At 44.0% G+C, this 14,051-nt stretch overlaps 1 protein-coding gene across 1 annotated transcript; it reads right to left on the reverse strand.

Annotated features, from left to right (window-relative positions):
• Window positions 1–8: 8 nt before the first annotated feature.
• On the reverse strand, window positions 9–8,658 carry LOC137468751 (OX-2 membrane glycoprotein-like). Its single transcript, XM_068180719.1, is given in 5 exon segments — window positions 9–964; window positions 1,502–1,813; window positions 6,347–6,682; window positions 8,187–8,256; window positions 8,259–8,658. Coding segments are annotated over 5 exon segments (1,308 nt in total). The 5' UTR covers window positions 8,514–8,658; the 3' UTR covers window positions 9–629.
• Between the last annotated feature and the right edge of the window lie 5,393 nt (window positions 8,659–14,051).

A 14,051-nucleotide genomic window follows, 5' to 3' on the forward strand; every position in this document is an offset into this window, starting at 1 on the left:
GGAAGTGAGTCCTTGCATCTCTCTGTGACAGGAGACTAAAGTTTTCTCCTTGCAATCCCACCAGCAGTCTTCAGACTGGACCTAGAGGTATAACACCTAAGACATGTGTTGCATTTCCTCCACTGCTTCTTTTTCTCCAAACTTTTCCCCAAAATCCAGGGTGCACATGCTAGGCATGTACTGCAAGGAGGATGAGGAGACTTCACAAAACAAAACTGTGGTTTTCTGAAACAATGCCACTTCACCTCAGTTTAACCATCTCAAACTTGTATCCTGCACCCCCTGCACTAGGATAGCCTTGGTGAACAACCAGCAGTGCCTCAGCCCATGCCCCAGCGTGGCACTCTGGGCTTCCCTCACAGAGGCACAGTTTTTCTCTAAGACCACATTTTGTTTGAGGCCCATCCTCAAAGTTGCTGCCTTTGTGAGCTGCATTGGTTGTGTTGGGGGAGGTTATTTTGCGAGCTGCAGAAGACCGGTGCAAGGATCTGGCCACTGCTTACACAATGATTTTGTGCACAAATATAATAGTAGAGTGACGCTCCCACTGCACCATGCCTTGTCATTGGCACAGTGAATGTTTTCTAGCTGCCAGCACTCTTGGGCACCTGTAGACTGGCTATGCAGAATCAAGTTTTGCCTTCCCAGCTGTCTGGCTGAAAGCTCATTCCTGTGTCCCTCTCCAGCCCAGTTTCAGCCTGGCTTGGGCAGTGTGCAGGCAGCCCTGGTATGGCTGGGCAGAGCCAGGTCACGGTATTGAGCACCAAGACCTGGGGGGGTGAATTTTGCAGCACCCTGAGGAAAGGCAGACCTACCCAGCAGGGCCAGGCTGGGTTTCTCTCTGGGTCACGTAGGTGCCTGAGGCAGTGGTAGAGGAAGCAGGTGAGAAGAAGGGAGATCAGGGGGACCAGGACCCCCAGTGCAATGGCAGTGGCCATGGCCGGTGCCATGCTGCTGTCTGGACCTGTGGAGAAAGCAGCAGGTACTTAGTATGTGCATGAAGTAAAAAAGCAACCTGAAACCCATTTCAAGCATCCCTTGGCCATTCCCTGGGGTGAAATGGGGTGGAAAAGGGCACTGGGAGCATATTCCAGCATGATGCACACAAGCGGCATTGCCAGCAGACCTGTGCTTGGGGTCTGATGTTAAGGTCAGGCATGCAGAACCCAGCCCCTCTGAGCTACCCAACACTGGCATGTCTTGGTTTGCCACAATATGTGACAGGGAACACTGTCACAAACAGTCCTTCACAGAGACAGGGAGGCTGGGGCACATCATGGTGGGTAAGGGGACCTGAGGGGCAGTAAGACATTATGTGCCATTGGCCAGGGCATCTGGATGTTCCATGACATCTCCTCCATCCCTCCCAAGCCCAGCCACAGCTGCTCTTCCGGATGCCTTCCCCACCTTCCAACCCTCTGAGGAGTTTTCTGATTCTGCCACAGATGGTGCTTCCCAATTTCTGCCCTACTCCAGAGCAGGAGCACAGTTACATACTGACCCTGCTCCAGGCTGTCTGTGGGCAGGACCAGGGTCAAATTTAGAGAAGGATGTTGGATCATGCAGGTGATGGGGTGCTCCTGAAGGATTTTGGAGTGGGTGTGGGTAAAATTGCTGATGACAGTCACGGTCTGGTTGCTGAACTTTATGTGGTACTCCCTTGGTTTCTGCTGCAGGATGCTGGGGAGGTGCCAGGTTATTTTTGGAGCTGGTTTCCCTGTTGCTGAGCAGCTCATCCCCACCATTTTCTCAGAGTCCTTAGCTTTGTCTGGATTGGGTACAAGCTTAGTTTCCAGTTTGGGGTCCGAGATGGCTGTAAACAACAAAGTGACAAAGTCCATTAATTTCTGTCTATGTCTGAGCAAAGAGCATCTGTATTTACAGTTACCTTGGAGGAAAAACTTACTATCTAATGTTAGCGCCCCCTTCCCAAAGCCCCAGCAGTGACAAATAAATATGAAGGTGATCAGACAGTAGTCTGGAAGTGAAGAGCTGGACAACATAAGGGACAAGAGGGTAGAAGCATCTGTTTCAGTTCTGTTACTAGCAGCAGCATCCCAACTGAGAAGCGGTGATTATGGCTGAGTTAAAAGCAGAAGGTAGTGAAACTGTGAAGTCGTGTGTCCTTTTCTCTCTGAAAGAGCTGAACTGCTTAAATGAATTAGAATTGTTTTCCTTTAAAATTACCTGCAGGATTAGCTTTACTGCTGTTTAGCATTTTTGCTGTTGATGTGTGTAGAGTTGCAAATCAATGGACTACATGCATCTATTTATGCAAGACAGTAATAGTGAATTTGTATGTGGTCACACCATGCGATTTCACCTGTGGAAGGTTTGTGCTTGTATAACTTTGTTTCCTCTTGTAAATGAGTTTAAGGTGAGTCATAGTATCCCTCGAAACTATAATGAAAGATCACTTCTTCTGAACAGTCTCATGCCAGAAGATTTGTGGATGTTGTCACATTTAATTTTAGTCTGGAAGAAGGATGAACTACAGGCATCATTCACGCTTATTCACCACATGAAGCCTACTTGTTGATTCCTATTTATACAGACTGCATTTGTAAGGAATAGATAAAGAGGAGATGTTCTGGAAGTTCGTTTCAACCTAGATAAAACTCCAGGTGAGATCTGAACACATAAGCCAAGACCCATGTGAAAAATTGCCTGTTTATCCTTTGGCATAAAATCATGCCATAATTTAGGTCAGAAGGGACTTCAGGAGAATGTCTAGTTCAAGCCTCTGCTTAGTTTGATAAGGTCAGTCTGCATAGGCCAATATCTATAAAGGTGTGTAGCTCCATTTGGGAGTGTAATTCATGGGTTTCTGCATGGCAGCTCATCAGCCTGCCTTCTACTTCAGTGTATGTGCTGATGGAATAGAGGTCTAAACCACATTCTACTTCTAGGTCTTTGTTTCTGAGGATATTGCTTTTTTTAAAGCATTTAAGTGCAGTGGCAATTCTAGTTTCAATCAAGTCTGAATTACCATGAATGCCCTCTGTTTAAAAACGTATCCACTGCTATAATTAGTAGAACTCCGTGTGTATATTACTACTTGCATAAGAAAAATACCAGTGGTAAGTGCAATATTTATGCTAAAATTAATTTTTATCCCAACACTAGAACATACCTCTATCATTTAGCAATCCTGCTTTTAAATGAGCAAACAAAACTTATTTTCATTCTTCTTCTGAAAAACAACAATTTTTCCGTGTGTGAGGTAAACAAAGATTTGCCTGTGAGGTGTAGCAGACACTATGAAAAGAGGAAAAGGCATGTGCCAGATGTATAATGGCACCTATAACCTCCTGGTACAATTTCAGATGCACCTCAAAAGGTTGTCTGTGTCTTCCTAGCCATAACTGCCAGAAGCAAGACTTTGTATACCAACAATTTTGTTGCTTTTTGTTTGTTGTTTGATTTTTTTACAATCCTGACCTCATTTACTTACTATGGCTGTGCGAGCATAGAAAAAATAAACTTGCATTTCTCACTTTTTGCATCAACCATAGACAAAAACTCAACGCCCGCAAAGTTGCTGAAACCTCTGAGAAAAACAAGGAAAGTGTTTAGGGGGATTTCGGTTGGAACATCTCAAAATCTCCCAGGTATGAAAAGACTAGTGTCACAAACAATTTATGTTTCGATTAATAAATGATCTCTGAACTTCTTTAACTCACGGGATGCATAAAAATAACATATCCACCCACAGCATTAACTTCAAATATTAGGTTGCAAAATTCATGAGCAATCAAAGGGAGAAGTCACAGATGTTACCACAGAGGATGAGAAAAACTTCTCAGTGTCTTGCCAGAAACATGTGCGCTCTGCACCTGCTCTTCTTCTGACTAAGCAGTTCTCTCTCTTCTCACAATGGACCCCAATGAATGATCCTTTAGGGCTGAGCTTCTCTCTAGCAAATGTCTGTAATAGATGCACTGTCAAAACCTGTAAGTGCTTGCTTTTGCAGGAAAGTCCTGCTATGCTGTTTGCTAGTATGTGCTGGCTGTTCATGTTTGATGCATACACTTAACTGCTTCTTTTGCCTTTTATCAAAATATTTGTTTCCAGTGAAAAAGTCTTCACTTGACATGTTGTGTGCCAGTACTTGCTTTAGTCTCTCTTGTAGATCAGTATTGCAGATGTTCCCAAATTTGAGCTCTGTCAGCATTCCCAAATATTTGAAAAAGGGACCTTCTGTAATGGCTTTCTGTAATTAGAGGGGGTTTGTTCCTGGGTTTGTTGTTTTCAGCCAGGCAGGTCTGACATCTCTCCAGTCATATCTGTTTCTTTATTCACAGTGTTGTATCTAGTTCTTACGTGGTTTCACTTCCCCTCATCACGTGGCGATGGTGCCCATCCTGTCTCGGAACAACCCGCTTGCAAAGGCTGCAGTAATCGGGCAATTACCAGCTCGTAAACTCCCTGGCAGTCCCCTCTTGAGGGCAAAGACATGGCAGCGTTTAATTTTCAACTGGTGACTCTGATTTGCTCACCCTGCCCTGAACCTCTGAGCCTTGGGAGATTCCTGCTGGCTTCACTCTCCCTCATGGGGCACCCTCTGGGCTTGTTCAGAAAAGTTGTTCCCATCATTAGGAGTTGGGGTATAACGAGCAAGACTGTGTCTTTTAAGTATAAATTAGCTTCAATGAAATAACCATATAACTAAACCTTCTGTCTAAAGAACTAAAACCTTCTGTCAAAATGCCAAATGCTCAGTTTGTTCATGGTGACCCTCCAGGGCTGGTTTGATACAGCACATTACAGGAAGGCTGCCATGACCTCGGTGACGCAGCCTCTGGCAATAGCCTATGAGCCTATGAGAGAAGTTAAACCCTTCTAAGTTGATGCATTTTCATCTGAGATGCAGGAAGAGATGCTTCCATAAGTGTGTGTGGCAGCAGAAAAACATCCCTTTTTTTTTTTTAGAATTAGTGCTCTGGTGAAGGATGAACCGTAGCCAAAACGTTGGTGAGTTTGGGAAGGAGTTCCCCCACTTGGATAGAAAAAAAAACAAACCAAAACCCAAACCCAAAAGAAATCTTTGTGTTTAGATTTATATGATTAAAAAGAATGGGATCCCTCTGCAATGCACTTTCAGGTTTTTCCTGTAATATATAATCAGTGTTTACCCTCTGAATGACTCAGAACTGGATTTCTTTAGGACCATTCCTCTTCATATATGAAATACTGCATGAATTTCTCCTCACTTCTCTTTTCTGCCCTAGTTTTCCTGAGAGAGGGGAGAAAGAACTTTTGTTCCAGATTTGGTTTTCCCTTGTATTTTTCACCACCACCTCCTTTCCCCTATAAATTAGGAGCTCTCTTCCTCCACACAGAGGACTCTAGAGACATGTGTGTGGACATATGTGTCTGTGTCTTTGTCAGCAGAAGGTGCTAGGGATAAAAAAAAAAAAACTCTGCAGGGGTCATATCACCAGTGACAGGGCACAGACACTGAAACTCTCCACATGGGATATGATCTTTGGCCAGTATCCCCACAGCAGTCTCATCCCTGAGAAAGCTAAGAGCCAACAGGGTGTCCTCAGAGCATGTTTAATGTCTCAGCTTTCTCAGCTGGACAAAACCCAGCAGCTTTCCTCAAAAGATAAGCAACTTGTTACTCTTAGTTCTTTTGAGTTCATCAATTAGTCTACATTTCAGGATGCACTTGCTAGTTGATGATTTCATATGGAGGTGACAAACATTGCCATCTTGACTCATGATTTGTTTCAACTCTCTTCTTTAAGCTAGTTGATGCTGACCTGCCCAAGATATTAATGTGTCAAATCCCATGAGCAGTACAGTATTTCAACCTTCTTTTTTTTTTTTTTTTACATTTTTTAAAATAAAATCCTTTTCCTGACCCCAGCCCAACTACTGTTATTTTTACTCTAGCTTCAAAACGGGTTTCCAGCTATTCTGATCATGCATGTGCCTCTTTGCATTTTGAATACTTTGCAATTTTTTTACAACCAAATGCAGTGCAAGTTAAAAATTGCCTGATTTCCAGGATTAGGGGGTGAGAGCAGCAGTGAAAGGAAGAAGAGGAGCACAGGTTCATGGCTGTGGCCAGGCAGCTGTCAGCACAGCAAGGGCCAGGGAAACTTTGAGGAAGTCATGAGTTACAAGTCAGTTTTGAGTCTCGCTGTTGCTGACTTGAAAGGGAAGAAAATTAAAGAACTGTTGAATGCTGGTTTCCCATCAGAGGTAAAACCAGACAGGGAGAGAGCCAGGGAGAACCATTTTGCTCACATCAATGTAGCAATGTTAGGGAAGGTTTTTCACTGGAAAAATGACTTGGTCCTCAGATGAGCACACGTACACAATTACAGTGCCTTACCATAAACTTTGAGACACATCCTGCCGGTGACAGCCCCGGAGGGAAATGTGTTGAAGATGCATTTGTAACATCCTTCATCTTGGAGGGTGACTCCATGAAGGGAGATGGCTGAGGCTTGTAACTCGCTGTGGGCAAATCTCAGGTGGCTGACATAGGCCTTGGCTATTTTTTGGCCATTTATCGTACTGTAAGTTGCTATGTTGTCTTCAGTCTCGTCTGTCTCCTTCTGCCACGTCACCTGTATCACATCTTCTTTCGTGACTGACCGGCATGAAAACGTAACATTTCCTCCTGCCTGGACTGACTGGACCTTTCTGTTCGTCACCTGCACAGAGGCTGGGGGAGAAGCAAGTGCCACACTCAGCATTTCTCACACTCTTCTGCAGCCCAATCCCAGCAGAGGCCCCACAGCCCCTTGCCCTCATTTCCAAGCAGAGCAACTCTGGAGGATTTCTCTATCCCTTCATCCAGGGAAAAGTTGAAAATACAGCTTGAAAGAATTACCCAGAGAATTTCACTGGACCTGCCACCTCTCACACCAAGCATTTTGCCAGCCTGATACCTGTGCTGCAGAGAGCACCACTGAGAAAGGAAGTTCTGGTGTTCAGTTCAGTCAATCTGCCACTGATTTGTCTGCTAGGACTGCTATCCCATGGGCACCCACAGAGAGATTCCCTAAACTTTCAGCCATGCTGATGACCAAACAGCTGTTGGCCCAATACCACCCTCTTCACCTTCCTGTGGCATGGGGTGAAGCAAATTAGGAAAATTGCTAAAAATTTTGTGTCTCACTATACATACATCATGTATTCACACTTGTCAGAGACCAGCAAGGATTGGAAAACCAGAAGAAAAAAGCAAGGTAGGAGAACCTGAGGCAAATGACATCTGTCCTCTTATCTCATCATTGAAGTCATGCTGCTGAGAAACAACTGCAGAAGAGACCCTACTGAAGGCCCACAGGCAGAAAACTTGCACAGCATAAATGCCATGGTATTAAAGGTCTTCAGGGAGAAGAAGAAAACAATCAGTCTCCTCTTCCAATTCGTAGACATGAAAAAATTGTTTGGGGTACAGGCAAGGTGAAGGTGACAGCTCAGCTCCACAGTTCTCTTGGCATAATAGTTTTCAAAGTTTATTTGTGCATGTCAGCATGGGAAGGGAGATATTAGCAGGAACAGTTGCATCACCGAAAACATAATTCAGTTTACAAGAAAGGGAAATATCTTTGCAGAGAAGGGAGAGGCTGTCTGCAGTGCCCAGAGGTACACTAGTCTAACAGCCTAACCTACTCAAGAAAGCACTCTGAGATTCTGGCTGTGACCATGGCCAGGTGGATTTCCATCAAAGACCAAGAAGCCAGTTGTCAAGCTGTGCCAGTCACTTTGCTTTCCAGATCTCAGCAGTGCCATAGGCAGACTACAAACCATGATTGTGGAAGCTAGTTTGAACCTAATTCAACCTTTTCTACATGATTTTTAAATACAAAACCAGTGTAATACATCCATGCTTTTGATGGCCTGAGCAGATACCTACAAGCACGGTTTGCCTGCTTTATAATTTGCCCATTGCAATACCTTTATACATCTCTCTGGAATTTATACGTGCACTGGTATTAAATTATGAAGTGGATGCTGCCAATGCAACCAGCAGTGACATGCCTGAGCCCCAGGTAAGTAGTACAGTGCCACAAGTGCCATGTAGTCACTGGGTTTGCCCCGGGAGGGTGCAAAGTGGGGACTGCAGCACCCAGCAGCACAGAAGGAGGCTGGCACAGCCACTGATGTCCCTAACACTGTTAGGATAATGACGCAGACACCCAGACAGACAAGAGAGTTACCTGGAGCAGTGGTCCAGATGCTGAAGAGGAGCAAGCAAGTGACCATCATCATGTTAGCTGTGCACTCAGAGAGACAAGTGAGCGATCCACTGAGTGCCACTTCTCCTTTCTTAAACACTTTGCTCTTACTCTAGGGACATTCCCCATGATGCAGCTACAGTAAATTGCACCTTGTGAAAACTTCCTGCCTCTATGACACAACTGAATTTTAGGGGATATGACAACAAACATCAGAACCAGAAACTCAGGTTTTCCCAGCTGTGCTGCTAAGCAGACAGGAGTACTGGGTTTTTTACAAGCACTTCGTCCATATGGTTGGGTTTTCATAAGCACCTAAATACAAGCACAGATTTTGAAATTGGCTCAGCACCCAGTGTCTGTGGGTTGCAGGAGGAAAGGCCACCCTGGCCTTGACCTGAGCTCCAGGAAAGGCCATGCTGTAATGACTAGTGCAAACGTCCCTACATGTAACTCAGAGGACACAGTTAGGGGTCTGCATTCATTGTGTAAATCAGTGAAGACCCAGGATGTGTTGATGCTTCTGTAACACAACTCTTTTTCTTAGTTAAGGAGACCAAAGCAATCCAAGAGGTGGACTCAGGGCCTAAGTCATGTGTTGTCTCAGGGAAAGAGCAGAGCCTTGGTCTCACCTGTCCTCCATTGAGATTGCTTCCATCTCCACAGATCCACGATCCTTCCCCAGCCTTGTCTCTTGGAAAGACAGGGTTGCCTTCCACAAGCACACACTTCCTCCTCCACCATCATCTGAGATGACATAAAAATAGGTCCCACAACTTCTCTGAGTCATTGTATTTGTGCCTTTTTGCTTTGTCATTGTTATGCCTGTGTTCCCCTTTCTGTGTGGGTTGTGATCACTGCTGAAACCAGACAACCCCTCAGCCCATGGGTGCCTCTCCTGTGGCACAGTGGGGCAGCCATACTATGAGACCTCATTTGCTAATCAAACTTCTACTGGTAAATTGTGTTTCAGGTTTCTGATTTCTGATGAGTGGCTTACATTTTTTGCAAATTCTTACTACTCCAAATGACTATGACTGCAAATAAAATGTTTTCTCTCAGTTGAATGGCCGCACAGATTATTATGCAAATCAGTTGCAAGCCAGCAGGCCCAAACCATAAAGTGACACAAAAAAATTCTCAAACATGCTTTCACATTTATGATTCCTTTTCTCCTTAGCGGCAACTAATCTGAAAACAGAAACAGCTCAAGTATCAGTATTACTGTAAAGAAACATTTTGGATGTGCTTTTATGTAGGTTCAAGAGTTCATTCCCATAAGTCTGAAAACTGCATTTGCTTCATACTATTGTATTTTTCCTTTGAGATATCTTATTTTTCTTTCCTTGAGTTACTTGCATAGTTGCACTTTCCTGCAAAATTTCTGGAAGAGCATTCTGGTCTGATCAAAATGTGAGATCACTACTTAGCAATCACAAACGGTACTGCACGTGATTTTAAGAAGAATTGCAAGCCCAACTGGTAAATATTCTTGTCAGATTTAACCAACTTATTTTCTCTCGGAAATACTCTGATCTTCCAGAACCCTTAAAAACTGTGTGCTGCTAGAGGAAACACTTTTCAATGAAGAGCAAACTTTCAGTCTTAGCAAAGGACAGAGGTGGCCCTGCCAGTGGGAAAAATTTGTTTGCTTTAATTTGTTATTGCATCCCTGGTGAGAAAGAGCTGTGTATGATGGCTGCTCCCTCCAAGCTCTGCTTTTCCTCTGACAGCTCGTGGTGCCAAAGGGGACCTAAGCCTCCCTAACAGCCTTAATGAGTCAGTGTTTGCATGCACATCCAACTGCTACATCTTTGTCAGACCACTCCCCTTTCTCCAGGGACCAGACAACATCAGCAGTTGATTAATTGCTTTAAACACAACATTTTACTCATAATGTGAGATCCATTAACCCAACCACTTATTTGAAATATGTGAATGTATCCTTAAGTGCATGAATGGCTGCTGTGTTCATCTTTGCATAGACTTTTGGTGGATTACAGACCTTCTCCTTCCTTGCCAGTCAGATGCCATGCTCTCCAGCTCCAGTCGCACTACGTCCTCATTTCTGAGAACTGCATGCCATGTCTGAGCTTCAGTCACATTCCAAAGACAGTGAAAGCTTGGGGACAAATTAGGCAGAAATAGTTCTGCAGCTACTGCTTGAAAAGCACAGCGATTTTTATTATTTTCTTACTTTCTGTTTCACCAGGATGTTATCTTTAGTTCTGAGTAAATTGAAAAAGGGACATATAAGAATTGCACAGTCATAAAGTGCTAGCATTTCCCCACATACCAAGTGACTAATGCCATTTATAATTCACATAGTTGAACTTCCAGAAAATGCTGCCAAGGGAAGTCACTCAGGCACAATTATAGTTTAAAACATAGATTTGTCAACTACCAGGTTAAACCACTGTTTTTTCAGCCATCCAAGCCCAGGTTAACAACTGGACATCTGCCTACCTTGTCAGAAGGATCCAGTACCACCTCTCAAGACATTGTCTGTAAAGAGAACAAAACAGGTGGAGAGGGTTTCATTGACTTCTGAATCCCAGTGACTTTTGGAGGTTGGTTCCTCAGCTCTAGTTGCACTGTTGGGAAGCAGCTTGTCAAATGCAATTGAACAGATCTAGAACTTTATAACATGTTTCAGTAGTGCCTACATATGGCAAATAACTCTACATCTCAGGTGAGTTTGGAGAGCTGCAGTATACTGAGGTAAGGACAGTAGCAGCATCTACCAAGGTTTGCTCCAGCCTCTGGCATAGCATCAGGGCAGGCTGTGGCAGTTCAAAGTCAAGGGATGCTGCAGGACCTGTGGTGCTCATTTGGGCAGGGTTACAGACAAATTGTTGTGTCTGTGCACGTTTTAGTTCAGAGCACACAAGAGTAGCTTTTACACAGACAAAGCTGTTTATCCTTGTCATATTTGAATTGGAGGTATGTGATCTCCCCAAACTGGACTTCCTTCCTCTGCTGATACCCTGCTGTCAGCTGCAAGTTACAGCTTCTGTAATCTGAAATCTGGTGTTGGACTGCTTAGCAAAGTGCAAAACAGAAACAAAGGCGGGGGCTACTTAGGGGAGACCTAGCCCATGGTGGTGTACCTCTATCTGCAAAATCACACATTCCCAGGGGACAGCACTTGCTCTTAGAATGTTCTGTTAACTGCCTGACACTTCTTACCTCTGAGGTTTCATGAAATGGCTGCAGACACCTGAAGTCTTAAAGAGATTTTTTTTTCTGGCAATGTACAGCAATTACATTGTGTCAACTAAAACTTGCTTCCTCCCCAGCCAACAAGACCTGCAAATTATATTTCTGGTTCTTCTGTTTTCTTCCTTGCACCTTGGGAGAAAGAAAAAGGAATAAAAGTAAAATAATTTCTTTAAAAAGGACAAAAAGGAGACAAAGAAGCACAAAAAGACTGCACTGGAAATCTTCAGTAGCAAATGCTATGCTTCAAAGTTGTTGGAAATGTTTGGTTTTTACCATTTAGTTTGTCACAGCATTTCTCAGGAGAGCAAGATGGCTGGGAATGTGGTTTCCTCTTGTCAAAACCACCCTAAGTTGCTATTTCAGACTACAGAACCTAGGGGGAGTCCATTCTGCAACACTTCAGTCACTTTGTGGAGCCCACCAGCTCTTCCCAGCACCCCAGGAAGATACATCACACATCCATTCCACCTCTCTTCCTCTCCCACCCCCACTTGCTAATGTTTGCCTACAGTGGAGGCTTTGGGGTGGGTTTTGGTTTTTTTAGGTGCACAACATTTGAGCGCTTCATCCATTTACAGTGAGATAACGAACTGCTTTTGTCACTGAGTTTCATTCTGTAAAACAGCCAGTACAAAAACCAATTCAGCCAGCAAGGAAACCGCATCAAAACTGGCTACCAAAGGGTGCAGAGATCCAGTGGAAGGATGGGAAACTGTGTACCAAAAATAAGGTAGGTTCAATACCATTTTACATTTAATTACTAAACAATAGGACTAAGAGAGTGGTTCCAAAACAAATGATACCTGCAATGAATCAGTGTCAAGGGATCATGCACCATGATTAACTTCTTGATTAACAAAACATAATTTAGCAAGCAAATTAAGATAAACAATATAGTTCTTAGTATGTCAAAGAGTATTGCCTCAGGATGATGTTTACAGAGTTGACATCATCTGTAAGCTCCCAGCACTGAGAGTCTGCTGAAGGCAGGAAGGGAGTCCATCCTGGTGAGGAACAAAAAGAACAGAGAATAATTGTAATCTGCTCCAAGTTTCCAGGCAGGAAAACTACACTTAGAGGAGATTCTCCTTGGTATCTCTTATCTGTTGGTACCATGTCTCATAAAGACAAGCCTTCATATACACTATATAGAAATAGACTAAATTGTAAAATATATTTAAATGCTGTACATGAGATATGTGAGTATCCTATAGTTATGTACAACAGTGGTTAGGAATAGATTGTCTCCTAAGGAATTACAAAGACAGAGGTGGATGCTCAACAGGAACCACCTAGGACAGCTGGAAAATTCTCATTCTTTTCCATTGTCTTCTTGGTAGGTCAAAGAAAAGGTCATGCAACCTCTGAGTACTGCACTCTGACTGCTTACTTGGTCTTAAGGAGCTCAGATGAGGCACTTCATTGCCAAAATTCAACATTCCTCTTGTTTGCAAAAAGAACACATCTCTCACATCTCTGCAGGTCTGTGGCCAGATGTCTAAGTTGTGACCACATTACCTGGCCTTGAGGAAAAGGGCAGAAGTCCCCAAACCATGAAGCTCTGCTCTTCAGTAGAAGTTTGAGTCAAGGCAAACAAAATCTGTGTGAAACTGGTGGGTCCTCGCCTGCGGCAGCAAGGAGCAGTGATGAGCTGGTGTGCCTTGAGGGTCTCAGGTCCAGGCTCTCAGCTCCCAGGTTTGCTGAATCCCCACTGCTTTAAGTGGTCCTGTTACCCTTACATGCGGGACTTGTGTTGCTTTTGAAATAATTCCTGGCTGCTTTTTAGGAGCGGGAATAAGAACAGAATTCTTTATAAGAACATTGCAAGCAGAGTTTTTGTAAGGCAGATTTTTTTTCTGCTAGCTTGATGGGGCTGTGAAACCTATGTCCCCCATCAGAGGGCAGGGGACACTGCCATAAAAGACATCATTGGCATGGTGCTGTGCCCCAGTCTGTGCTCATGCAGCTCCACACCCTGTTTTGTTCACTTTCAAAAACTCCAACAAGTCACTGTCAGGAGAAGTCATTCAGGGAGAACATTGACCAGCTGCCCTTGCATGGCTGACAGCAGCTGCAAATAACCTCACTCCAGTTGCTGCCGACAAGCTGAGCCAGCTTGGGGTAATTTTTGTGTAGCACATCTCTCCTCAGTCATAGCTGCCCCATTGCTGACAAAGCTGCAATTTTCAGTCTTTCAGAAAAATCATAGACCTCACAGAAGTTCAGAGGGATGGAGAGATGATGAGGGTGGGGTTTTTGTTGGTGTTTTTTTTTTTTTTTTTTGTTTTTTTTTTGTTTTTGCAGAGAAACAGTCATTCCTATGCAGTGACTCAGCATCCTTGCAAAACTCTGGTGCTGCAGAGGTCAAGTCTTGGCCACTGCTGCTCTCCAGGCAGTGTGAGAGGCAGAGACTGAGGGTCAGCTAGGAAAGGCTCCTCTGTTTCACAGCACAGGGCCAGCTCAGAGTCAGGCTAAAGGGAAAGCTCAGGTTACAACACAAAGTTTTTATGTATCTTTTAACAGGCAGCCGATCCACATAAAATTCCTAAGGAATGAGGCTCGTGCATTTATATAATCTAGTTGTCAGCATCTCTCCTGAGTCACTAACTACATGTGGAAAAAAAA

The sequence above is a fragment of the Anomalospiza imberbis genome, chromosome 2, assembly GCF_031753505.1.
Source record: "Anomalospiza imberbis isolate Cuckoo-Finch-1a 21T00152 chromosome 2, ASM3175350v1, whole genome shotgun sequence".
Lineage (NCBI taxonomy): Eukaryota > Metazoa > Chordata > Aves > Passeriformes > Viduidae > Anomalospiza > Anomalospiza imberbis.